General features: G+C 41.2%; 1 protein-coding gene across 1 annotated transcript in view; it reads left to right on the forward strand.

Annotated features, from left to right (window-relative positions):
• Window positions 1-26,223, forward strand: part of LOC133043048 (uncharacterized) — a 128,274-nt gene that overhangs the window by 89,989 nt on the left and 12,062 nt on the right. Inside the window, 6 exon segments of the mRNA XM_061123937.1 lie at window positions 1,863-1,955; window positions 2,032-2,346; window positions 3,568-3,902; window positions 13,112-13,469; window positions 17,410-17,718; window positions 17,812-18,120. Coding sequence (XP_060979920.1) covers window positions 1,863-1,955; window positions 2,032-2,346; window positions 3,568-3,902; window positions 13,112-13,469; window positions 17,410-17,718; window positions 17,812-18,120 — 1,719 coding nt within the window.

Consider the following 26,223-nt stretch of genomic DNA (forward strand, 5'->3'; position numbering starts at 1 on the left):
CTCTTTGAGTTGTTTTCATCTTTTAATTTTTTAAATTGTGATGTCATTTAAGACATTAAAATGTTGGGAAAGTAATATAAAAATTCCCTTATGACCTTTACCTGGGTTTCTAAATATTAGCATCAATATTTTGCTTTAGTCTCTCTGTGTGTGTGAGTGCCTTTCCTTCTGGATTACCCTTCTGCCCCATTTCTTCCTGAATATGTAAAATCTTTCTGAATTACGTTGAAGAAATGATGTTCCTTTACCCTTAGAACACTTCTAGGAGTTTCTTTACAGAACCAGAGTTCAGTCAAATCTTTAAATGACTTCAGCTCCAGGTGACATCTAATTGCAGCACTGAAAGACCCCACTGAAAGATTGCCAAACTGAGTTTTTTTCCTGATCAATGACTCAAAATCATAAGCAAAATGAAGTATATATTCTTTTTCTTTAGCTAAAAGTTTTGCCTTTTCATATTGATCAAATTGCTAACATCCGTTGAATCACAGAAAAAGCAAGAGAGTTCCAGAAAAACATCTTCTGCTTTATTGACTATGCCAAACCTTTGACTGTGTGGATCATAACAAACTGGAAAATTCTTAAAGAGATGGGAATACCAGTCCACCTTACCTGCCTCCTGTATGCAGATCAATAAGCAATAGTTAGAACTGGACATGGAAAAACAGACTGGTTCCAAATTGGAAAGGAGTATGTCAAGGCTGTATGTTGTCATCCTGCTTATTTAACTTATATGCAGAGTACATCATGTGAAATGCTGGGCTGGATGAAGAATGAGCTGGAATCAAGCTTGCCGGGAGAGTCCAAAAGTCTGTTCTTGGGAGGGGGGAACGGGATGGGGAATGTAAATCCATGGCTAATTCATGTCAATGTATGACAAAAACCACTACAATATTCTAAAGTAATTAGCCTCCAACTAATAAACATATATGAAGAAAAAAAAAAGATTGCCGGGAGAAATATCAATAACCTCAGATATGCTGATGACACCACCTTTATGGCAGAAAGCAAAGAGAAGCTGAAGAGCCTCTTGATGAAAGTGAAAGAGGAGAGTGAAAAAGCTGGCTTAAAACTCAACTTTCAAAAAATTAAGATCAAGGCATCCAGTCCCATCACTTCATGGCAAATAGATGGGGAAACAGTGGAAACAGTGGCTGACTTCATTTTTTTGGCTCCAAAATCACTGCAGATGGTGACGACAACCAAGAAATTAAAAGACACTAACTCCTTGGAAGGGAAGTTATGACCCAACCTAGACAGCATATTAAAAAGCAGAGACATTACTTTGCCAACAAAGGTCTGTCTAGTGAAGGCTATGGTTTTTCCAGTAGTCATGTATGGATGTGAGAGTTGGAGTGTAAAGAAAGCTGAGCACTGAAGAATTGATGCTTTGGAACTGTGGTGTTTGAGAGGACTCTTGAGAGTCCCTTGGACTGCAAGGAGAGCCAACCAGTCCACCCTAAAAGAGATCAGTCCTGGGTGTTCATTGGAAGGACTGATGAAGCTGAAACTCCAATCCTTTGGCCACCTGATGTGAAGAGTTGACTCATTTGAAAAGACCCTGATGCTGGGAAAGATTGGGGGCAGGAGGAGAAGGGGCCGACAGAGGACGAGATGGTTGGATGGTATAACCAACTCAATGGGCATGGGTTTGGGTGGACTCCAGGAGTTAGTGATGGACCGGGAGAGTTTGCGTGTTGTGGTTCATGGGTTCACAAAGAGTAGGACACTATTGAGCGACTAAACTGAAGTGAACTGAACAGAGCTTTCGTCTTAGGCTCTATCACTAGGTCATTATTTCCCTTAATTCAGTTTCCTGTTCTTCAGACCTTCCAGACTTCTGATCATTGTTGTTTCCTCAGGAAACCAGACCCAGGTGCTTCCCCAGTGCAACAACATCCTGTCTGAACCAGCAGACGCTGCGGCCTCAGAGGAGAGCGCCCCCTACTGCTCAGGTGAGGGTCCCACAGGACAGAAGACCCTATTCATTCTCCAAGTCAACGCCCCATTGTCCCTTTTCTCTCTCCTCAGACAGCAGACAGCTCCGCCTGGTGGACGGGGGCGGTCCCTGCGCCGGGAGAGTGGAGATCCTTGAGCAGGGCTCCTGGGGCACCATCTGTGATGATGGCTGGGACCTGGACGATGCCCACGTGGTGTGCAGGCAGCTGGGCTGTGGAGACGCCCTCAATGCCACGGGGTCTGCCCACTTCGGGGCAGGGTCAGGGCCCATCTGGCTGGACGACCTGAACTGCACAGGAAAGGAGTCCCACGTGTGGAGGTGCCCTTCCCGGGGCTGGGGGCAGCATGACTGCAGACACAAGCAGGACGCGGGGGTCATCTGCTCAGGTCTGCGCTGCGCACTGTCCACAGGCTGGGGGAGGGGGTGGGGCCCTGGAGGACGGGGTCTGAGCTCTGAGGGAGAGATGCTGAAAGGACCAGAGGAGGAGGCTTCCCCCCACGGAGCCTGTGTTTCCAGCAGACGTGAAGACGAGGTGCTTTCACTACCCCCTGCAGCAGCTGAGGGTCTGGTCCTTTCTTCTCCCCAGTGTTTCCTGGCAGAACCGTTTTTTACAGTTTTTCTTGAAAGCAAGGCTCTCTCTCCAGTTACATACAAAAATTTTAAACCCACGGTACTAGTTTCCGTTTGCTTCCCTAACAATTTACCAATCAGTGATTTAAAACAGCATATATTTATTTCCTTACTCTTCTGTAGCTTAGATGTTCAGCAAGGATCTCACTGGGCTGGGATCAAGGCTTCAGCAGGGCTGCATCACTTCTGTGGCTCTGGGGGAGAATCTATTTCTTGTCTTTTCAATCTTCTAGATAAAAAAAGGAAAGTTATTCACACAGTCGTGTCTGACTCTTTGCGATCCCATGGACTGTATCCTGCCCTGCCCCTCTGTCCATGGAATTCTCAAGCTTCTAGAAACCGCCTACATCCCTTGGTTCACAGCTCCCTTCATCCATTATCAGACCAGCAATGCTGCAGGCCTCCAAATATTATCGAGAGTCACATCTCTCTCTCTAGGCAGAGCTAAGAAATGTATTCCATATAAGGATAGTGGGTCTAAGGATGTGCTTAGACTGGGCTCACGTTGTTAATATAATATTTTAGCTTAATCTCACCGTCCCAAGGTCCTTTTCTTAATCACATCTGTAAATCCCTTTTGTCAGGTATGGTAACATATTCACAGGTTGCAGAGATTGGGATGTGGACATTTTGGGGTTAATTATTCTGCCTATCTCCCTAATATCCACATAACATCCCTTGACATACTCTTCAAAGATTTGGTCAGGAAGCTGGATTCAGCTGCCCCTCCCTGATTAGCGCCCACACAGTTTGGTCTTCCTCTCAGTTCATATCCACTATACCATTGTGGTAGAAATAGAAGGACAGACACAAATGGACAAAGTCAGTTAAAAGGGAGACAATCTCAGTCTTGTTATCTAGTGGGTACCTCTTAAACAAGGTCAGAGATGAATGTTCACCATTTCTAGAAGAAAGGAAAACCTAAAACATCCAGCAAAGTTTTCACTGTGTCCTGTCTCCTCCCCTTTCAATCTTAGAGTTCCTGGCCCTCAGGTTGGTGAGTGAGGACCAGCAGTGTGCTGGGTGGCTGGAAGTTTTCTACAACGGGACCTGGGGCAGTGTCTGCCGCAATCCCATGGAGGACATCACTGTGTCCATGATCTGCAGACAGCTTGGCTGTGGGGACAGTGGAACCCTCAACTCTTCTCTTGCTCTTAGAGAAGGTTCTAGACCCCAGTGGGTGGATGGAATCCGGTGTCAGAAAACTGACACCTCTCTCTGGCAGTGTCCTTCTGACCCTTGGAATTACACTTCATGTTCTCCAGAGGAGGAAGCCTACATCTCGTGTGAAGGTGACTTACTGTTTCTGTGTGTCTGTCCTAACCCTGTAGGATGCAGTGAGATTTGATATTTTAAAATCTAAGTGGTGAGTTTAATTTGGGTCCACAGAATGACATTAAGTGAAATTGTTAGTTGCTCAATCATGTCCAACTCTTTGTGTGTGCATGGACTATAGCCTGCTAGGCTCCTCTGTCCACGGATTTCTCCAGGCAAGAATACTGGAATGGTTTTCCATTCCCTTCTCCAGGGGATCATCCCATCCTAGGTAACGCAATTGAGTCTCCCGCATTGCAGTCAGATTCTTTACTGTCTAAGCCACCAGAGAAGCCTAAATGAGGTAAGGATGGAACTGATTTTATCCACATATTCCAATCCTGTTTGTTAAAATTTTTAATTGAAATGTAATTCTTGTAACATTATATTAGTTCTAAGTGTAAAACATAGTGTTTATGTTTTTGTACATATTGGTAAATCATATGTTACATATACAGTAATATCCATCACCACATGTAGTTACAATTTTTTTTCTTATGATCCCACAAGTAAGAATTTGCATGCTGCAACTAAGACCCAGCGTAACCAAATAAATAATTAATTTTAAAAGAGTATTATTCTCTTCATAGTCTTGACATAAGAACATGCATCACATTTTTTTTTTTTTAAATTCACATTAGGGCTTCCCTGGTAGCTAAGCTGGTAAAGAATCCACCTACAATGCAGGAGACCCCAGTTTGATTCCTGGGTTGGGAAGATCCACTGGAGAAGGGATAGGCTACTCACCCCAATATTCTTGGGCTTCCCTGATGACTCAGCCAGTAAAGAATCTGCCTGCAATGTGGGAGACCTAGGTGCGATCCCTGGCTTGGGAAGACCCCTGGAGAAGGGAAAGGCTACTCACTCCAGTGTTCTTGCCTGGAGAATCCCAGGGATGGGGGAGCCTGGTGGGCTGCCATCTATGGGGTCGCACAGAGTCGGACACGACTGAAGTGACTTAGCAGCAGCAGAGCGACTTTCACAAACACTATATACAAAAATATTATCTTCTTTCCTATATTACAGTTTTAAGATATCTTTCATGACAATATTTTTTTCTCTAGAATGCTTTAAAATTTTTTATTTATTTGTAGGAACTCTCTATAAACAAACATCACTTCAGTTCAGTCGCTCAGTTGTGTCAGCTTCAACATCAGTCCTTCCAATGAACACCCAGGACTGATCTCCTTTAAAATGGACTGGTTGGATCTCCCTGCAGTCCAAGGGACTCTCAAGCGTCTTCTCCAACACCGCAGTTCAAAAGCATCAGTTCTTCAGCACTCAGCTTTCTTTATAGTCTTATAAAGAAACATCCCTTATTCTTCCTTAAATATTTTTGTAAATATTTCCCCCTTTTTTTGCATATATTTTAAAGGTTATATATGTGAATGGGGGGTTATGTTATCAAATCTATAATGGTTTACTTTTTTGACTTCTGCCTTTAATGAAATGTTTCATATGCCATTCTTAATCCCAAAATAACATTGAATCAAGTTTTATTTTCTGCAAATAATTTTACAGTTCCACTAAATAATATTCAAAACCTAATTTTTTAAACCTAATTTTGAATTCATTTATTTAATCTGAATTTATTTTACTATGTGTGATTGTGTAACATCATCACCAGAGATAACAATTATATTTTAGATATGTGATCGCTTCATCACAAAATAAAAACACATTGCTTCATGATTTCATGGATATGATGTCAAAAGTACAGGTAACAAAGCAAAAGTAGACAAGTGGGAATATATCAAACTTAAAAAGCTTCTTCAAGCCAAAGGAAACATCAAGAGAGTGAAAAAGCAAGCTAGCACTAATTATATAAGGTATTATTTTCCAAACAAATAAGGAACTCCTGCAACTCAAGAAAAAAAAATCCAAAACCTAATAACTCAATTGAAAAATTGGCCAAGGGCTTGAATAGACATTTCTCTAAAGAAGAGATACAAATGGCCAATGGGTATATGAAAAATGCTTGACATTGTGAATCATCAGGGAAATGTAAATCAAAACCACAAAGAGACATCATCTCACACATGTCAGAATGACGTTTGTTTTTTTTTAAAGACACTTAAGTCTTGGCAAGGCTGTGGAGAAATTGACACTTTCTGTGTAATATCCACGTTAAATGTATAAATTGTATTAATAAAGCTATGCAATCCAGGGGTTAAATCTCTGGACTTTCACTGTCATGGGTCCAAGTTCAATCCCTGACATGGGAACTAAGATCTCATGAGCCACAACACAGCCAAAAAACAAACAAACAGCAACACAAAAACTATGACCAAAAAATCTGTATGATTTACAGTGATGTCCCTTTTCATTCTTGGTATTGTTAACTTCCTTTACTCTCTGCTCTTCATTAGTATTGATCAATGTTCATCAATTTTCAATGAGCCACGCTTAAAGGGTTTTCTATCTTATGCTTACCTTCTTTTCCATTTATTTTTGTTCCTTTTTAAATTAACCTCAACATTCTAAATCCTTTAGACTTTCTCATCTAGTTTCTTAACTGGAAGCTTACTTTTTTCACTTTCAGTCTTTCCTCTTCTTTAAATCTAGAGTATAAATTTCCCTCAGGCACTACTTGAGTTTCATTAGAAGAATTTATGATCATATCATTATTTTGTGTTTATTATCATTATTATCATATCTTCATTATCATTATTTCACAATATTTAGTAAATTTAAAATTTATTTCCAGACTTAGGTGTGTTTTGGAAGGAAGGGTGTTGCTGAATTTCCCCAAATAGGGATGGCTAACAATTTTTCTTATAAATTCTTAATTTTATTCCATTGTGGTCAGAGTAAATACTCTGTATGAATTCAGAGAGTGAAAGATTTTGTCCTATTATGTGGTCAGTTTTGATAAATGCTCCTAGTGCATTTACAGTAATGTGAACTCTTGCACTGTTGGGTGCATTGCTCTTTGTGTTACTTAGTTAAATGTGCTGATCATGTTGTTGTACATCTACTGTATTCTTGGTTTTTTGTATGTTTGGTCTGTATAATATTGAAAAAGATACAGTAATAATCCTCCATTTTGATTGTGATTTTGCCTATTTCTTCTTTTCATTCTGTCAAGTATATTTCAAAGCTATGTTCTGTTAACCTTTCTTGAATTTTGATGTCTATATCTTTATTAAGGGTGCATCTTATTATAATCATGAAAATTCCCTCTTTAATTCAGTTAGTGTTCAGTTCAGTTCAGTTCAGTTGCTCAGTCGTGTCCGACTCTTTGATATGCTATGGACTGCAGCATCCCAGGCCACCCTGTCCATCACCAACTCCCAGAGTTTACCCAAACTCATGTCCATTGAGTTGGTGATGACATCCAGCAATCTCATCCTCTGTTGGCCCCTTCTCCTCCTGCCCCCAATCTTTTCCAGCATCGGGGTCTTTTCAAATGAATCAGCTCTCCATATCAGGTGGCCAAAATATTGGAGTTTCAGCTTCAACATCAGTCCTTCCAGTGAACACTCAGGACTGATCTCCTTTAGGATGGATTGGTTGGATCTCCTTCCAGTCCAAGGGACTCTCAAGGGTCTTCTCCAACACCACAGTTCAAAAGCATCAATTCTTCGGTGCTCAGCTTTCTTAACAGTCAAACTCTCACATCCATACATGACTACTGGAAAAACCATAGCCTTGACTAGATGGACCTTTGTTGGCAAAGTAATGTCTCTGCTTTTTAATATGCTGTCTAGGTTGGTCATAACTTTCCTTCCAAGGAGGAGCAAGCATCTTTTAATTTCATGGCTGCAGGCACCATCTGCAGTGATTTTGGAGCCCCCCAAAATAAAGTCAGCCACTGTTTCCACTGTTTCCCCATCTCTTTGCCATGAAGTGATGGGACTGGATGCCATGATCTTTGTTTTCTGAATGTTGAGCTTTAAGTCAACTTTTTCACTCTCCTCTTTCAGTTTCATCAAGAGGCTTTTTAGTTCTTTTTCACTTTCTGCCATAAGGGTGGTGTCATCTGCATATCTGAGGCTATTGATATTTCTCCCGGCAAATTTGACTCCAGTTTGTGCTTCATCCAGCCCAGCATTTCTCACGAGGTATTCTTTACATAAGTTAAATAAGCAGGGTGACAATATACAGCCTTGATGTACTCCTTTTCTTATTTGGAACCAGTCTGTTGTTCCATGTCCAGTTCTAACTGTTGCTTCCTGAACTGCATACAGGTTTCTCAAGAGGCAGGTCAGGTGGTCTGGTATGCCCATCTCTTTCAGAATTTTCCACAGTTTATTGTGATCCACACAGTCAAAGGCTTTGGCATAGTCAATAAAGCAGAAGTGGATGTTTTTCTGGAACTCTCTTGCTTTTCCGATGATCCAGTTGATGTTGGCAATTTGATCTCTGGTTTCTCTGCCTTTTCTAAAACCAGCTTGAAGTTCATGGTTCACACATTGCTGAAGCCTGCCTTGGAGAATTTTGAGCGTTACTTTACTAGCGTGTGAGATGAGTGCAATTGTGTGGTAGTTTGAGCGTTCTTTGGCATTGCCTTTCTTTGGGATTGGAATGAAAACTGACCTTTTCCAGTCCTGTGGCCACTGCTGAGATTTCCCAAATTTGCTGACACATTGTGTGCAGCACTTTCACAGCATCATCTTTTAGTATTTGAAAGAGCTCAACTGCAATTTGATCAAGTCTACTAGCTTTCTTTATAGTGATGCTTCCTAAGGCCCACTTGACTTCACATTCCAGGATGTCTGGCTCTAGGTGAGTGATCACACCATTGTGATTGTCTGGGTCGTGAAGATCTTTTTTGTACAGTTCTTCTGTGTATTCTTGCCACCTCTTCTAATATCTTCTGCTTCTGTTATGTCCCTACCATTTCTGTCCTTTATTGAGCCCATCTTTGCATGAAATGTTCCCTTGGTATCTCTAATTTTCTTGAAGAGATCTCTAGTCATTCCCATTCTATTGTTTTCCTCTATTTCTTTGCACTGATCACTGAGGAAGGTTTTCTTATCTCTCCCTGCTATCTTTGGAACTCTGAATTCAAATAGGTATACCTTTCCTTTTCTCCTTTGCTTTTTGCTTCTCTTCCTTTCACAGCTATTTGTAAGGCCTCTTCTCACAGCCATTTTGCTTTTTTGCATTTCTTTTTCTTGGATGGTCTTCATTTCTGTCTCCTGTACAATGTCACAAACCTCCATCCATAATTCATCAGATACTCTATCAGATCTAGTCCCTTACCTCTATGTCTCACTTCCACTGTGTAGTCATAAGGGATTTGATTTAGGTCATACCTGAATGGTCCAGTGGTTTCCCCGACTTTCTTCAATTTAAGTCTGAATTTGGTGATAAGGAGTTCATGATCTGAGCCACAGTCAGCTCCTTGTCTTGTTTTTGCTGACTGTATAGAGCTTCTCCATCTTTAGCTGCAAAGAATATAATCTATCTGATTTCGGTGTCGGCCATCTGGTGATGTCCATGTGTAGAGTCTTCTCTTGTGTTGTTGGAAGAGGGTGTTTGCTATGATCAGTGTGGTCTCTTGGCAAAACTCTATTAGCCTTTGCCCTACTTCATTCTGTACTCCAAGGTCAAATTTGCCTGTTACTCCAGGTGTTTCTTGACTTTGTACTTTTGCATTGCAGTCCCCTATAATTAAAAGGACATCTTTTTTGGGTGTTAGTTCTAAAAGGTCATGTAGATCTTCATAGAACCATTCAACTTCAGCTTCTTCAGCGTTACTGGTTGGGGCATAGACTTGGGTTACCATGATATTAAATGGTTTGCCTTGGAAATGAACACAGATCATTCTGTTGTGTTTGAGATTGCATCCAAGTACTGCATTTTGGACTCTCTTGTTGACTATGAGGGCTACTCCATTTCTTCTAAGGGATTCTTGTCCACAGCAGTAGATACAATGGCCATCTGAGTTAAATTCACCCATTCCAGTCCTTTTTAGTTCACCGATTCCTAGAATGGTGATGTTCACTCTTGCCATCTCCTGTTTGACCACTTCCAATTTCCCTTCATTCATGGACCTAACATTCCAGGTTCCTATGCAATATTGCTCGTTATACCATTGGACCTTGCTTCTATCACCAGTCACATCCAGAAATGGGTATTGTTTTTGCCTTGGCTTTGTACCTTCATTCTCTCTGTAGTTATTTCTCCACTGATCTCCAGTGGCATATTGGGCACCTACTGACCCGGGGAGTTAATCGTTCAGTGTCCTATCATTTTGCCTTTTCATTCTGCTCATGGGGTTCTCAAGGCAAGAATACTGCAGTGGTTCACCATTCCCTTCTCCCATGGACCACATTCTGTCCGACCTCTCCACCATGGCCCATCTGTCTTGGGTGGCCCCACACGTCTTGGCCTAGTTTCATTGCGTTAGACAGGATGCGGACCTGTGATCAGATCGGCTGGTTGTCTGTGGTTGTGGTTTCGGTCTGTCTGCCCCGACGCCCTCCCTCAGCACTACTCTCAAGTCATGTATCTTTTCTAGAGTCTGCTTCCTGGGACACTGATGAAGCTACTCCAGTTTTCTTGCAGCTAGTACATTTTCCCATCATTTTACTTTCAACCTTTCTATGTTTTCATAACATAAAGTGATCATTTTGCCAATAACATTCGTGTCAGTTTTGTTTTATCTTAATCCATTTACTGTAAATGCAATTACTGATATTGATGTGTTGGTATCCGCAATTTGCTTTTAATTGATCCACAGGCTTTATGTTCCTTTTTCTCCCCACTTTTTTTTCTTCCTTTAGTATCAATAAATGTGTTATTATTCCAGAATTCCCTTTTTCCTCTTGATTTTCAGCAGCTTTACTAGGAGTGGGTGTTTTCATACTCTTCCATTTATATTTTTAAAATATTCTCTATCATTATATCTTCAAATATGACTTCTGTAGTTCTGTCTCTCTATATCTCTTCTCTCTCTCTCCTACTCTTTCTTTTTCTTCTCATCTCTCATCTTTAGGACTCCTCTAAATCACTATATTCTAAGTTCTATCTAAAATTCGTTTGACTTATTCATTCACTTTTTAATCCTAGATATTTTATTTTAGGTTGGCAATGGTTCCATTGCTATTTTTATTTGTTTATGACTATTTGTTAATTTTTTTCATCTTTTTACCTGTATATTCTCTCCTTCTCTTTTTTCCCCTAAATACACTTATTATACTTAAAATCCTTATGCATTTCTCTCATGTGTGTCTCTGCATTCTCTTATCTCTTTTTTTCACTTTGGTCATTTGTCATGTTATCCTAACATGTCAAATATCATGTCATTTTTTATTGAATGCTATAAATTATATGTGAAAAAGTAAGATACTCCTGATACATTTTCTAACAGCTGAAAGGATTTACCCTTTGTCTTGCTAGACAGGTAGAGGGGAGGGGTGTGTATCACTCAGACATCTAAATATAACCTAAAACTGAGCTGTAACAAGTGTAGGTTGCAGTTTTGGTAGCACTCAGTCCACGTCTGATTTCTCTGTCCCTGTGACATGGACTTTCAGAGATTTCAGTTCAGAGCCTGGATTGTTTGGTAGCTCAGTACCCAAGAGAATGAGAAAGACTCTGCTTTCCAAGTCTTTTTATATAGTTCTTTAGCCTCCTGTCCTTCACAGCTTGTATACGGGCAGATATTTGAGGAGAAAACATGCTGTGTGAGAGAAGCTCTCAAGACTCTAATTTTGTCACTTCAGCACCAGGTAACTCCCAAATTATGCTGGCTTCCTGTCACAACAATAGTCCTCTGCTTGCCCAAGCCCAGATTCTGAATCATTAAATTATGCAATGAATTGGCAAATTCCCAGAGAAAAAGAAGCTATAGATCCTTGGCTAACATTGAAATAGTTTCCACTCTTTAGAATTTTAGCATATTTAGTCCATGTTGTGTCAACAAATGTTGAATGCATTTACTGTTTCTTAAAAAACATTTTCCAGCTTTTAAAGTTGTATTCAGCAAGACCCAGCAAAACTCATTGGCCTGCTGTGAACTCCTCCATTCTCCATGGAAGTGGAAAATTTAGGTTTAATTCTCTCCTTCATCATTTACTTAAAGTGCAACACTGATAGACTTTCTTTAACCTTTCTTTACATCACTTTTATGTGTAAAAGGAGAGGAGAATACAGTGAACCTGTTAATGTTATTTGTTCAAGGGCTTGCAGGAATGTAACCTATTTCTGCTCGGTGATAGAACTAGAAGGGCTTCGCCGGTGGCTCAGCTGTGAAGAATCCACCTGCAATGCAGGAGACACTGGTTAGATTGCTGGGCCAGGAAGATCCCCTGGAGGAGGGCATGGCAACCCACTTCAGTATTCTTGCCTGGAGAATCCCATGGGCAGAGGAGCCTGGTAGGCTACAGTTCATAGGGTCTTACAGAGTTGAACACGACTGAAGTGACTAAGCAAACATACAATTTCCCCCTAAAGATCACATAACTCCAAAATTTGAATAATAGAGATTCTTGATACAAAGTCCAAAGAGGGATTATATTTTTTGGGAGAAGAAGCAACATTCTATGATTCCCAGTGGAATCTGGCCAGTGTCAATGATATCATCTCTCATGCAAAGTTGTTCAGTCTACTCAAAGAGATCACATTGTTTGAAAGTAAGTATCCAGATCTGAAGTCTGAAGCTTAGAACTGCAAATGAAATATTCTGGGGTAAACCAAGATATTACAGAATCCCTTTGTTTTTCAGTTCTGAATGACTGTACCAGGGAGAAGGATTCTAATGGTAGAGGATTCATGATTGCTATCTGAGGCATCTGATAAGGCCAGTTCCTGATTCCACTCCCTTTAATCAACCCCTTTAACTCTTAGGTCAATGGCATCAAAATGTGTGTGCTTTGAAAGGAATCCATCCAGCTGTCAGCTCATTCCTGTGACTCTGAACTCATTTAACTGCTCTGGGTAGAGACACTAACATTTCCTGTAAATCTTTCTCTGATGCTGTGCAGAACTACAGATCAGAATGTTAACTCTGATAGGACCTCATACCACCTTCTGTCTCAGACTGCTCACTAGAGTGTTTTCAACTCAATATTTCCTGTTTTATTTTCTTCCTATTTTTCAACCTTATTATTCTCTTGCCATTGGTATAAAAAACCAGACCCAGCTGCTGCCCCAGTGCAACGACTCCGTGTCTGAAGCAGCAGGGTCGGCAGCCTCAGAGGAGAGCGCCCCCTACTGATCGGGTGTGGGTCCTACAGGACAGAAGACCCTTCTCAGCCCCTGGTGTCATCACCCCATCGTTCCATTTCTCTCTGCTCAGACAGCAGACAGCTCCGCCTGGTGGACGGAGGCGGTCCCTGCGCCGGGAGAGTGGAGATCCTTGACCAGGGCTCTTGGGGCACCATCTGTGATGACCGCTGGGACCTGGACGACGCCCGCGTGGTGTGCAGGCAGCTAGGCTGTGGAGAAGCCCTGGATGCCACTGCCTTTTCTTACTTCGGGGCGGGATCAGGGCCCATCTGGCTGGATGAAGTGAACTGCAGAGGAGAGGAGTCCCAAGTGTGGAGGTGCCCTTCCTGGGGATGGCGGCAACACAACTGCAATCATCAGGAAGATGCAGGAGTCATCTGCTCAGGTATGGTCAGTTCTTTGTCCACCGGCTGAGAAAATGGAAAGTTCCAAGAGAGCTGGTGTCTGGTCAGCAGGGCAATAGGAGATAGGTGGGCTAGAGAGGACTGAGGCACCTCCCCATCCTCCCTGAGTGCACTGTGGCTGTGAGTGATGAGCTTCATTTACTTTCCTCTTATAAATCTCTGCTATTCTTTTCTTCTCCAGTGGACTTACCTGACGCTGAAGTGGCTTTATTTATTCTCCCAATTAAAATAAATCCTCATAATTTTTTTTTCATAATTCACTTTTTGTAAGAGTGAAACATTTGCTAACTGCCACTTACACATTCTCTTTGCACAGGGAGGCTATGAGAAGGAGTGACAAAAATGAGGATGTACTTCCCTGGGTGGAGTTGTTTCTGTACAAACAATGTGAGACATTATTTTGCACTAGGCTAGTAGGAGTGGAAGCTACTCTTACTATAGGAGGATATCATTTACATATATAGAGGTGATCCCTAAAGGAATATCATTTAACAAATCAAAGATTCTTATGGATTTGTGCCAGATTTCAAGTTTCCTTTGCATATTTAGATGTAACTGTTCATAGTTCTTTGATGGTAGAACTAGAGAGCTGTGAATGAAATGCTCTGAGTCATATATTCTTTCATTGTTACTAGAAAAGTCTCTCTCCCCAATTTTTCCTTTGAGATATCTGTATAAATGCAAACTTTGGAGGAACACTTAGCCATGCACTGGCAAGTCAAAGGTGGAGGTAATAAAACATGAATTTCTGTGTTTTATGATAAGAGATTATGTAGTTTATATTTGATGATTTCAAAGATATAAGAGACTTGTGTTTGGGGGCTTATTTGGAGCAAGAGGACAAATGTAATTTTTGAAGAAGGTGGAGCAGGTTTTACAGTAGCTGGGAGGAAGGGTAATGGCAATGTGAGCTGATGAAGGCAACTGTGAGGTTCTCTGAGCAGCACTGAGGGTCCAGGTGTGGTGTGGAAGATGCTGTGTGTGTCTAAGGACACAAGACGTCTACACAGCAAGAGACCAGACAAAGATATATCTTTATTATATTTAATATCTTTACTCATCACATCAGCCTTCTATTTAATAATTTTCTTGGAATTTTCACACACTTATTCTTCCATGTAAATTTTAAAATCAAGTAGAAAATGAAAAAGAAATAATATGTCTCAGAAGTCTCTATCCTAATATATCCTAAGACTTTATTGATTATCCAGCACATGTCTGAATATTTAACTTTTATCAGGGTATATAAAACAGAATACAAGAAACACTTCTCTCTGTCTTTCTAAATTTTTAATCTGATGGAATTAATATAACAATATCAATAACCTTGGATATGCAGATGACATCACCCTAAATGGCAGAAAGTGAGGAGGATCTAAAGAGCCTCTTGATGAAAGTGAAAGAGGAGAGTGAAAAAGCTGACTTGAAACTCAGCATTGAAAAAAACTAAGATTATGGATCCTGTCCCATCACTCCATGGCAAAACGATGGGGAAAAAATGAAAACTGTGACAGACTTTATTTTCTTGGGCTCCAAAATCACTCTGGACAGTGACTGCAGTCATGAAATTAAAAGATGCTTGTTCCTTGGAAGAAAAGCTATGGCAAACCTAGACAGTATATTAAAAAACAGAGACATTACTTTGAGACAAAGGTCCATCTTGTCCAAGCTATGGTTATTTCAATAGTCATGTATGGATGTGAGAGTTAGACCATAAAGAAGGCTGAACACGGAAAAACTGATGCTTTTGAACTGTGGTGTTGGAGAAGACTCTTGAGAGTCCCTTGGACTGCAAGGAGATCAAACCAGTCAATCCTAAAGGAAATCAACCCTGAATATTCACTGAAAGGACTGATGCTGAAGCTGAAGCTCCAATACTTTGGCCACCTGATATGAAGAACTGATTCATTGGAAAAGACCCTGATGGTGGGAAAGATTGGAGGCTGGTGGGGAAGGGGGCGACAGAAGATGAGATGGTTAGATGGCATCACCGACTCGATGGACATGAGTTTGAGCAAACTCATGGAGATAGTGAAGGACAGGGAAGCCTGTCATTCCGCAGTCCTAGAGGTAGCAAAGAGTCAGACATGACTGAGTGACTGAGCAACAACAACAACAAGAACCAGTTAAATAAAAACGCTTTATCTAGGATGTGTAGCCCATGACCAAACTCCCAGCCAGAATAGATTTGGGGTCCTAACCTGGGCCTCTCTGGGGAGATGGAAATGGATAAATAATAAAAGGCAAGCAGATCTTCCTCTCTCTCATCATTCATTCTTGTATAAGTGGTCAAGCTAATCCTTCAATTCTTTAATTTCTGCAGTGCCTTTTCTGTTCTCTCCTGCTTTCTATGCTGCTGCTGCTGAGTCACTTCCATCGTGTCCAACTCTGTGCGACCCCTTAGACGGAAGCCCACCAGGCTCCCCTGTCCCTGGAATTCTCCAGGCAAGAACACTGGAGTGGGTTGCCATTGCCTTCTCTGCCTGCTCTCTATAGTAGATTTTTATTCTGTTACATCATTCTTTTTGAGACTTCAAAGTTCACAAACTTATGCAATCAGAGTCCTTCACCAGAACAAATTGCACCATGTACATGAATAATCATGAGCATACTCAGAAACCAGGAAAATTATTTTAAAAGTTGTTCTTTATGATGTGCAGGTGTTTTCCTATTGGACTACCTTTTCTCCATCCAAAATACAGTCTCTGAAGGATGAAACATTTTCATCAGTCTTTTCTTTGGTCTCTCTCTCATACTCCATCCACTCTGCGTTTAACCTACCACTCACTCCACCTCACTCCCTACAGAAGTTCTTTCCTTTTGAAGTCTCCTTCCCATCTATTTGTAGCTCTTAAGCTTGTTTTTTTCTTTTCTGCATTGGGAGAAATGGGAAAGGGTAGCAGGGTTATGTGGCAAATGGGAGGAGCACAGGGGATAAAAAGTGTTAAAATCTTGTTGAACAAGTCTTTTTTCCCCCAAATCTTTCTCTGTTTCATTCCTATTGAGGCTTTTGTAATTTAGAAATCTCTAAAGTATATATGGCTTGTTTTCTGTCTGCTCTCTTCCTCTCACTCTCCTTTTTTATAGCTTGCTGGCTTCTTATCTCAGAAATCCAAATAGGAAAAGCATATGCAGTTAGCATATAGGTAAGGTTGGAATACATTAAATTAGCATTACTCTTTCACATTTGCTGAGAATCTCATGTCTAGTATGAAGTAATCAACTAGCTACATTGTCTTGCATAATCCCACTGAGACCTCACTTTCTCCCAGGTGTCTTGATAAATCCTAGGTTTTTAAGAAAGATGGCTCGGACCATTCCATCCCTTTCCTATGACTCTCTGAGCTTTTGTCACTTCTAAACTTACCTGTGGACAACTTCTTTCACAATTAGGTTATAATACCTGCACTCAGATCCAGCCCGCGTGATTTTCCCTGTCCTCAGTGACTTGAATATTGGCTCTGAGAGAAAACTGGCTAGACTCTTAGCCTCAGAATTCTCAGGATGGTCCTCTAAACTTCTAAACTTCTCTGGCTCTTAGGCCTCTAACCTCTTGAATCCCATGGACCTTTTTAACTCTCAGTTCAGCTCTGTACCCAAGTTTGAATATCTACCACTGTGCAGTTTCTTTGGGCACTGTAGTTTCCAGGCCCCCAGAGAGGAATTAACATTCCTAACCAAAATATATATTCTTAGGATTCAGCCATTCTGAATGGATCCTTCAATCCTTCTGGATATCTCTTCAGAAACTTGCTCATGAAAATGCAGTTTGACAATGACAGGCAAATTCTCTCTTCTTATCCCCTCTTATTCCACAGTTGGAAAAAAAGCTTTCACACCATTGCCTGTGAGATGTTGTTTCGAATTGTCAAGCCAGGTTGATGAACACTCACTGGGTTTGTTGTTCTCTGTTTCTCTTAGGATTTGTGCGTCTGGCTGGAGGGGATGGACCCTGCTCAGGGCAAGTAGAAGTGCGTTCTGGAGAAGCCTGGACCCCAGTGTCTGATGGGAACTTCACACTCCCCACTGCCCAGGTCATCTGTGCAGAGCTGGGGTGTGGCAAGGCTGTGTCTGTCCTGGGACATGTGCCCTTCAGAGAGTCAGAAGGCCGGGTCTGGGCTGAAGAGTTCAGGTGTGAGGGGGAGGAGCCTAAGCTCTGGTTCTGCCCCAGAGTGCCCTGTCCAGATGGCACGTGCCACCACAGTGGAGCTGCTCAGGTTGTCTGTTCAGGTGAGATGCACGTCAGGACTTATCCTCTATGTACACTCAGTTCAAGCTAAAAAAGAAATCAGATTTTGCTGAAATCCTGTCTTTTTCTATCAGTGTACACAGAAGTCCGGCTTATGAAAAACGGCACCTCTAGGTGTGAGGGACAGGTGGAGATGAATATTTCTGGACAATGGAGAGCTCTCTGTGCCTCCCACTGGAGTCTGGCCAATGCCAATGTTGTCTGTCATCAGCTCGGCTGTGGCGTTGCCATCTCCACCCCAAATGGAGCAGAAGGAAGTGATCAACTCTGGAAAGCCCGATTTCACTGCTCAGGGGCTGAGTCCTTCCTGTGGAGTTGCCCTGTGACTGCCCTGGGTGTTCCTGACTGTTCCCATGGCAACACAGCCTCTGTGATCTGCTCAGGTAAGACAGGGACGGGCTACTGTACTTAGGATGCTCCTGGGGTGAAATGTCCCCAAAGCAGAGAGTAAGAGAAAACAGGCTTGAAAAGGAAGATATTCTATAGTGAAATGTTTATTCTTGTTACTGAACTCAGGTTTCAGCTGCTCATTACTCAAGAATCCAAAAGTGAGAGTCGAATGTGGGGTAAAATTAAAGACAGCTTTATTGAGGAACCCAGCAGTTCTGGGAGACAGAGGACTAATGTAACAAAGAACCAGCTCCCCCTTACTGATCAGAGGCAAGAGTTTTTAAATGGGAATTTCAGGAGTGCACAGGTGGAGGCAGGGGACAGGTTACCTGCAGAATAGCACAGCTAGCTCCGGCAGTCATCTTGAAATAGGTCTGATCAGTGTCACCTTTATTGTTTGGAATACAGTTAATCATCAGTTCTATGTCTGTCTGTTCCCATTTCCTTGAGGCCAATTCTTGGAATTGTGCCAGATGAAGAAGATTATGGGCTTCCCTGTTGACTCAGATGGTAAAGAATCTGCTTGCAATGCAAGAGACTCAGGTTTGATCCCTGGGTTGGGAAGATCCCCTGGAGAAGGAAATGGCACCCCACTAGTCTGGTCATCATGTAATTTACTTCTACCACCTGGTTGGGATTTCAGTATCTGCACAAAAGCTCAAAGGATGTGGCTCAGAATGTTAGCTATAGCCCATGAGGAGGAACTAAAAATCCTTGACTTTATTTAGGGTTAAACTATTATTCTTTTATCCTATTTGACGGTTTTCCTTTGTTTCCGAAATTTTCTCATTTCTGTGATCAAATTGATTCTTTGGCTAAGGATTTTCTACAGACAGAAGCAAGTGGAGGACATGAGGGTGGTCTGTCCTGAGAAGGCTCCGTTAAGGTCCTGTTCCATAACCTTCTCATTGTTCACTCATTTTTTCAAGGGAAAGAAGTGCTAAGAAATGCTAAGAAGTGCTATGTCAGGGAAAGAAATACTTAGATGAATAATATTTTTATGAAATATTATTATTTATGGTAATAATAGAGAACAAAGTACAAATAGTAAGTGTACACCTAGGTCATGTTCCCCAACCCAGATCTACCAAGAGAACATTCACAGCACCACAGATGCACTATTGCCTCCCAAAAGCTGTGTCCTCCTCCTCTCCAGGGAAGACTGCTTACCTAAGACTTGTACTGCCATAGAATAATTTGTCAGTTTTTGAACTTTATGTATAACCATACAGAATGTTTTCTTTCGTGTCTAATTTCTTTGATTTCAAACTGTGTTTGAAATTCACTCATGATGTTGTTTATGGCAACACGGTATTCAGTTTTATTATGATAGTGTAATCCTTTGAATGATCACATGACCATGTGTTGATCCATTCAACTAATGGCAGAGATTTGAGTTTGTTGCCAGGTTTTGACTATTACAAATACAGTGGTGCAAACTACCTTGATGATGACTTTTGGAACAAATATTTATTATGTTTTTTGTGTGTTTAATTCTGTCTTATATTTTTATTTTCTTAAAGGTATGCTGTACTTCAGTGAGCCAAGTTACTAATCTTAAGCTTGACTTGTCACCTTTTTTACTGTACATGTAGTGCTCCTTCAGTCAGTCAGTACAGTTCAGTTGCTCAGTCATGTCTGACTCTTTGCGACCCCATGGACTGCAGCACATCAAGCTTCCCTGTCCTTCATTATCTCCCGCATCTTGTTCAAGCTCATATCCATTGAGTTGGGGATACCACCCACTCATCTCATCTTCTGTCATCTCCTTCTCCTCCTGCCTTCAATATTTCTCAGCATCAGGGTCTTTTCCAATGAGTCAGTTCTTCCCATCATCTGGCCAAAGTATTAGAGCTTCAATTTCAGCATCAGTCCTTCCAATGAATATTCAGGACTGATTTCCTTTAGGACTGACTGGCTTAATATCCTTGAAGTTCAAGGGACTCTCAAGAGTCTTCTCCAAAACCACAGTTCACGAGCATCAATTCTTCAGCACTCAGCTTTCTTTATGGTCCAACTCTCACATCCATACATAACTACTGGAAAAACTCTAGCTTTGTTGGACCTTTGTTGGCAAAGTAACATCTCTGCTTTTTAATATGCTATCTAGGTTTGTCATAGCTTTTCTTCCAAGAAGCAAGCATCTTTTAATTTCATGGCTGCAGTCACCATTTGCAGTGATTTTGGAGTCCAAGAAAATAAAGTCTGTCACTGTTTTCATTGTTTCCCCATCTATTTGCCATGAAGTGATGGGACCAGATGCCATGATCTTCGTTTTCTGAATGTTGAGTTTCAAGCCAACATTTTCACTCACCTCTTTCACTTTCATCAAGAGGCTCTTTAATTCCTCTTTGCTTTCTGCCATAAGGGTGGTGTCATCTGCATATCTGAGGTTATTGATATTTCTCCCAGCAGTCTTGACTCCAGCTTCTGCTGCATCCATCCCGGCATTTCGCATGACTTACTCTGCATACAAGTTAAATAAACAGAGTGACAGTATACGACCTTGACGTACTTCTGTCTCAGTTTTGAACCAGTCCATTGTTGCAGTCCACAGAGCTCCTTATATCCTTCTAGAAAGAACTTTGCTACTCCAAAATCACAAAAATATTCTCTGAGAGTATCTCACAGAAGTGTAATTATTTTTCTTTTGCATATAATTATACACTGCTTCTAGGATTGATAACTGTGTAGGATAAGGGTCAAGTGTCATGCTTTCATATGGGCATCCAATTGACTCAAAGTCTTTTTATGAAAAGACTATTCCCTACTGCAGTGCCACCTTCATGATGGACGAAAGGGCACATATGTCTGAGTACTTCTTTTAGACTCTCTATTCTGTTCCACTGTGTCATTTGTCTATCCTTGCACCTGTCCCACATTTTCTTTTTTTTCCCCATGTTTTCTTAATTATTGTAACTTTATAGTAAATCTTGAACCTTCCCTGGTGGCTCAGATGGTAAAGAATCTGTCTGCAAGGCGGGAGACCTGGGTTTGATCCCTGGGTTGGGAAGATCCCCTGGAGAAGGGCATGGCAACCGACTCCATATCCTTGCCTGGAGAGTCCCCATGGAGAGAGGAGCTTGGTGGGCTATAGTCCCCTGTGTCACAAAGAATCAGAAATGACTGAGTGACTAAGCACACATAGTAAACCCGGGTAACTTTAATTTAAAGAAGTTATGTTGTTGTTCTTGCTAACTGCCTTGGTCTTTCTTGGTTTTTGTATTTTGTATACATTTTTGAGCTGAAGCTCCAATACTTTGCCACCTGATGTGAAGAGCTCACTCACTAGAAAAGACCCTGATGCTGGGAAAGACTGAAGGCAGGAGGAGAAGGGGACAACAGAAGATGAGATGGTTGGATGGCATCACTGACTCAATGGACACAAGGTTGGGTAACCTCTGGGAGTTGGTGATGGACAGGGAAGCCTGGCTTGCTGCAGTCCGTGGGGTTGCAAAGAGTCAGACATGACTGAGTGACTGAAGAACAACATAAATTTTGAATCATCTTGTCATGTTTCACACACACAAAAGCATCAGGGAATTTTATTGAGGTTAGCTTTAATCTGTATATAAATTTGAGAATGATTTATTTTGACAACATTGAGTTTCCCAATTCATTGGCAAAATATATCCTTTCATTCAGTTAGGTCTTGAATTTCTCTCAGATGTTTTGCACATCTTTACCTAGGTTTTCTCCTAGGCATTTTAGGGGTTTGATGTTACTATTATTTCCTTTAGTGAAGGTTTTCTAGGAATGAATTCTCTCTGGACTTTATCTGGATTCCCCAAATGTTAGGTTAGTATTTTGCTTTAATCCTTCTTTCTTTCTTTCTTTTCTCTCCCTCTCTCTCTCTCACTCTAGTTTTCTCTCTCTTTCTCTGTCTTGCTCTAGCTTTCCCTCTCTCTCCTCCTTTGTTTCTCTCCTGCCCCATTTTCCCCCTGAGTATGTAAAATCTTTCTGGATTAAGTTGCAGACAGGATGCTCCTTTATCCCTCCCCTTCCCCAACAACAACAAAAAATACTTCAGGGAATTTCCTTACATAATCACAGTTCAATCAAACCTTTAGAGATATCAGCCCCAGATAATATCTAAGTGCAACTACATGAGAAACCCCAAAGATAGAACTGCCAAGTTGAGTCTTTCCCAAATTACTGACCAGAAAATCATGATGAAAATTAAAAAAAAAAAAAAAAATCCTTCAACTGCTAAGTGTGGGGGGGAAACTTCATTATACAGTATTGTTAACCAGGCACTTACCATGTGATCAGCTTTTCTATATAGAGGAACACTTGTCCTCTCATCTTCCATTTTACTATTTCTACTTCATATTGATCTAATGTGCTAATAAACTCATTGTCTAGTTCTTAATTTCAGCTGTAGAATTTTCATTTGATTTTGTTATCATTTCTCTGCCAAGAAACACATCTTGTTAATTAATTCTTGGAGCAGTTTAATCATGGCTATTTAAATTCTCTGTCAGACTATAAAACTTTTAGAGGAAAACATAGGCAGAAGATTCTTTGACATAAATTACAACAAGATCTTTTTTGACCAACTTTCTGGAGTAAAGAAAGTAAAAACAAAAATAAACAAAGAGGACCCAGTTAAACTTAAAAGCTTTTGTGTAGCAAAGGAAACCATAAACAGAACAAAAAGACAACTGTTAGAATGGGAGAAAATATTTGCCACTAAAATGAAGCAACTAACAAGCGACTAATCTTGAAAATGCACAAACAACTCAATATCAACAAACCAAACAATTCAATTAAAAAATGGGAAAAAGACCTAAACAGACATTTCTCCAGACATGCAGATGGCTAACAACAACATGAAAAGATGTTCAACATCACTAATTATTCAGTTCAGTTCAGTTCAGTCGCTCAGTCGTGTCTGACTCTTTGCGACCCCATTGACTGAAGCACGAGAGGCCTCCCTGTCCATCACCAATTCCCGGAGATTACTCAAACTCATGTCCACTGAGTTGGTGATGCCATCCAGCAACCTCATCCTCTGTTGTCCCCTTCTCCTCCTGCCCTCAATCTTTCCCAGCATCAGGGTCTTTTCAAATGAGTCAGTTCTTCACATCAGCTGGCCAAAGTACCAGAGCTTCAGCTTTAGCGTCAGTCCTTCCAGTGAACATTCAGGACTGATCTCCTTTAGGGTGGACTGGTTGGATCTCCTTGCAGTCCTAGGGACTTTCAAGAGTCTTCTCCAACACCACAGTTCAAAAGCATCAATTCTTTGGTGCTCAGTTTTCTTTATAGTCCAATTCTCACATCCATACATGACCACTGGAAAAACTACAACCTTGACTAGATAGACCTTTGTTGGCAAAGTAATGTCTCTGCTTTTTAATATGCTGTCCAGGTTGGTCATAACTTTTCTTCCAAGGAGTAAGCGTCTTTTAATTTCATGGTGGCAGTCAACATCTACAGTGATTTTGGAGCCCCCCAAAATAAAGTCAGCCACTGTTTCCACTGTTTCCCCATCTCTTTGCCATGAAGTGATAGGGCCGGATGCCATGATCTTTGTTTTCTGAGTGTTGAGCTTTAAGCCAACTTTTTCACCCTCCTCTTTCACTTTCATCAAGAGGCTCTTTAGTTCTTCTTCACTTTCTGCCATAAGGGTGGTGTCATCTGCATGTCTGAGGTTATTGATATTTCTCCCAGCAGTCTTCATTCCAGCTTGTGCTTCATCCAGCCCAGCATTTCTCATGATGTACTCTGCATATAAGTTAAATAAGCAGGGTGACAATATACAGCCTTGACGTACTCTTTTTCCTGTTTGGAACCAGTCTGTTGTTCCATGTCCAGTTCTAACTGTTGCTTCCTGACCTGCATACAGATTTCTCAAGAGGCAGGTCAGGTGGTCCCATCTCTTTTAGAATTTTCCACAGTTTATTGTAATGCACACAGTCAAAGGCTTTGGCATAGCCAATAAAGCAGAAATAGATGTTTTTTTTCTGGAACTCTTTTGCTTTTTAGATGATCCAGCGGATGTTGGCAATTTGATTTCTTGTTCCTCTGCCTTTTCTAAAACCAGCTTGAACATCTGAATGTTCTCGGTTCACATGTTGTTGAAGCCTGGCTTGGAGAATTTTGAGCATTAGTTTGCTAGTGTGTGAGATGAGTGCAGTTGTGTGGTAATTTAAGCATTCTTTGGCATTGTCTTTCTTTGGGATTGGAATGAAAACTGACCTTTTCCAGTCCTGTGGCCACTGCTGAGTATTCCAAATTTACTGGCATGTTGCGTTCAGCACTTTCACAGCATCATCTTTTAGGATTTGAAATAGGATTGTTTTGTAGAATGAAGTAAATCAGAAAAAGAAACGCAAATACTGTATAACATTACTTATATGAGGAATCTAGAAAAATGGTAGAGATGAACTTACTGCAAAGCAGAAATAGAGACACCAATATAGAGAACATCGTATGGATACTAAGAGGGGAAATGAAGAGTGGGATGAACTGGGACATTGAGATTGACATATATACACTACTGATGTGCTGTGCTGTGCACTTAGTCACTGAATCATATCTGACTCTGCAACCCCATGGGCTATAGCCTGCCAGGCTCCTCTGTCCATGGGGATTCTCCAGGATAGAATTGTGGAGTGGGTTGCCATACCCTCCTCCAGGGGATCTTCCCAACCCAAGGATCAAACCCAGGTCTCTTGCATTGCCGGCGGATTCTTTACTGCCTGAGCCATCAGACTCAGAAGCCCTACACTATTGATACTAAGTATAAAATTGATATTGCCTGGAGAATCCCGTAGACATGGAGCCTGATGGTCTACAATCCATAGTGTCACAGAGTCAGACACGACTGAAGTGACTTAGCATACATGCACACATAAACTTTGCCAACAAATGTCCGTCTAGTCAAGGCTATGGTTTTTCCAGTGGTCATGTATGGATGTGAGAGTTGGACTATAAGGAAAGCTGAGCACAGGAGAATTGATGCTTTTGAACTGTGGGGGTTGGAGAAGACTCTTGAGAGTCCCTTGGACTGCAAGGAGATCCAACCAGCCCATCCTAAAGGCGATCAGTCCTGGGTGTTCATTGGAAAGATTGATGTTGAAGCTGAAGCTTCAATACTTTGGCCACCTGATGCGAAGAGGTGACTCATTGGAAAAGACCCTGATGCTGGGAAAGATTGAAGGCAGGAGGAGAAGGGGACGACAGAGGATGAGACAGTTGGATGACATCATCGACTCTATGGGCATGGATTTGGGTGGACTCCAGGAGTTGGTGATGGACAGCGAGGCCTGGCCTGCTGTGGTTCATGGGGTCGCAAAGAGTTGGACAGCACTGAGCGACTGAACTGAGCACATAAAATAGATAAATAATAACCTATTGTATAGCACAGGGAACTCTACTCAGTACTCTGTGGTGACCTAAATAGGAAGTAAATCCAAGAAAGAGGGGAGATATATATATGTGTAGTTGCTTGGTCGCTGAGTTGCTTCTGTCTCTTTTGTGACCCCATGGACTGTAGCCTGCCACACTCCTTTGTCCATAGGATTTCCCAGGTGAGAATACTGGAGTGGGTTGCCATTTCTTTCCCCAGAGGGTCTTCCCAACCAGGCATGGAACCCCAGTCTCCTATTTGGCAGGCAGAATTTTTACCACTGAGTCACCTAGGAAACCCATATATGTATATATAACTTATTAAATTTCTTATACAGTAGAATCTACCACAACATTGTAAATCAATTATGCTCAAATAAAAATTAATAAAAATAAATAAAATAAATTCTCTGTCAGGTAACTCTAAGAGCCAAATACCCTGGGAAATTTTTTTAATGTTTCTTTTCCCTCTTGGTTTCCATGAGATCTCTTTTATGTAAGTGTTTTTAAAATCACAAACATTGTAGATAAAAAATTTTGTACAAATCCTTCAGAAAGGATTTTGTTTTGCTTCTTCTATTTAGGTGTAGATTAAGGATAGAGCAACTTATTTAACTCATTCTTAGGGCAAAGCTTGGCTTAAAACAGGAATCATGGTATTGTCAGGACCAGGACTGTTCATAGAGAAAGGGAACACTAAGATTATGGTAACTTTACTGGTATGTTACAGCTTTCATCTCAGC

This window comes from Dama dama, chromosome 22 (genome assembly GCF_033118175.1).
Source record: "Dama dama isolate Ldn47 chromosome 22, ASM3311817v1, whole genome shotgun sequence".
NCBI lineage: Eukaryota > Metazoa > Chordata > Mammalia > Artiodactyla > Cervidae > Dama > Dama dama.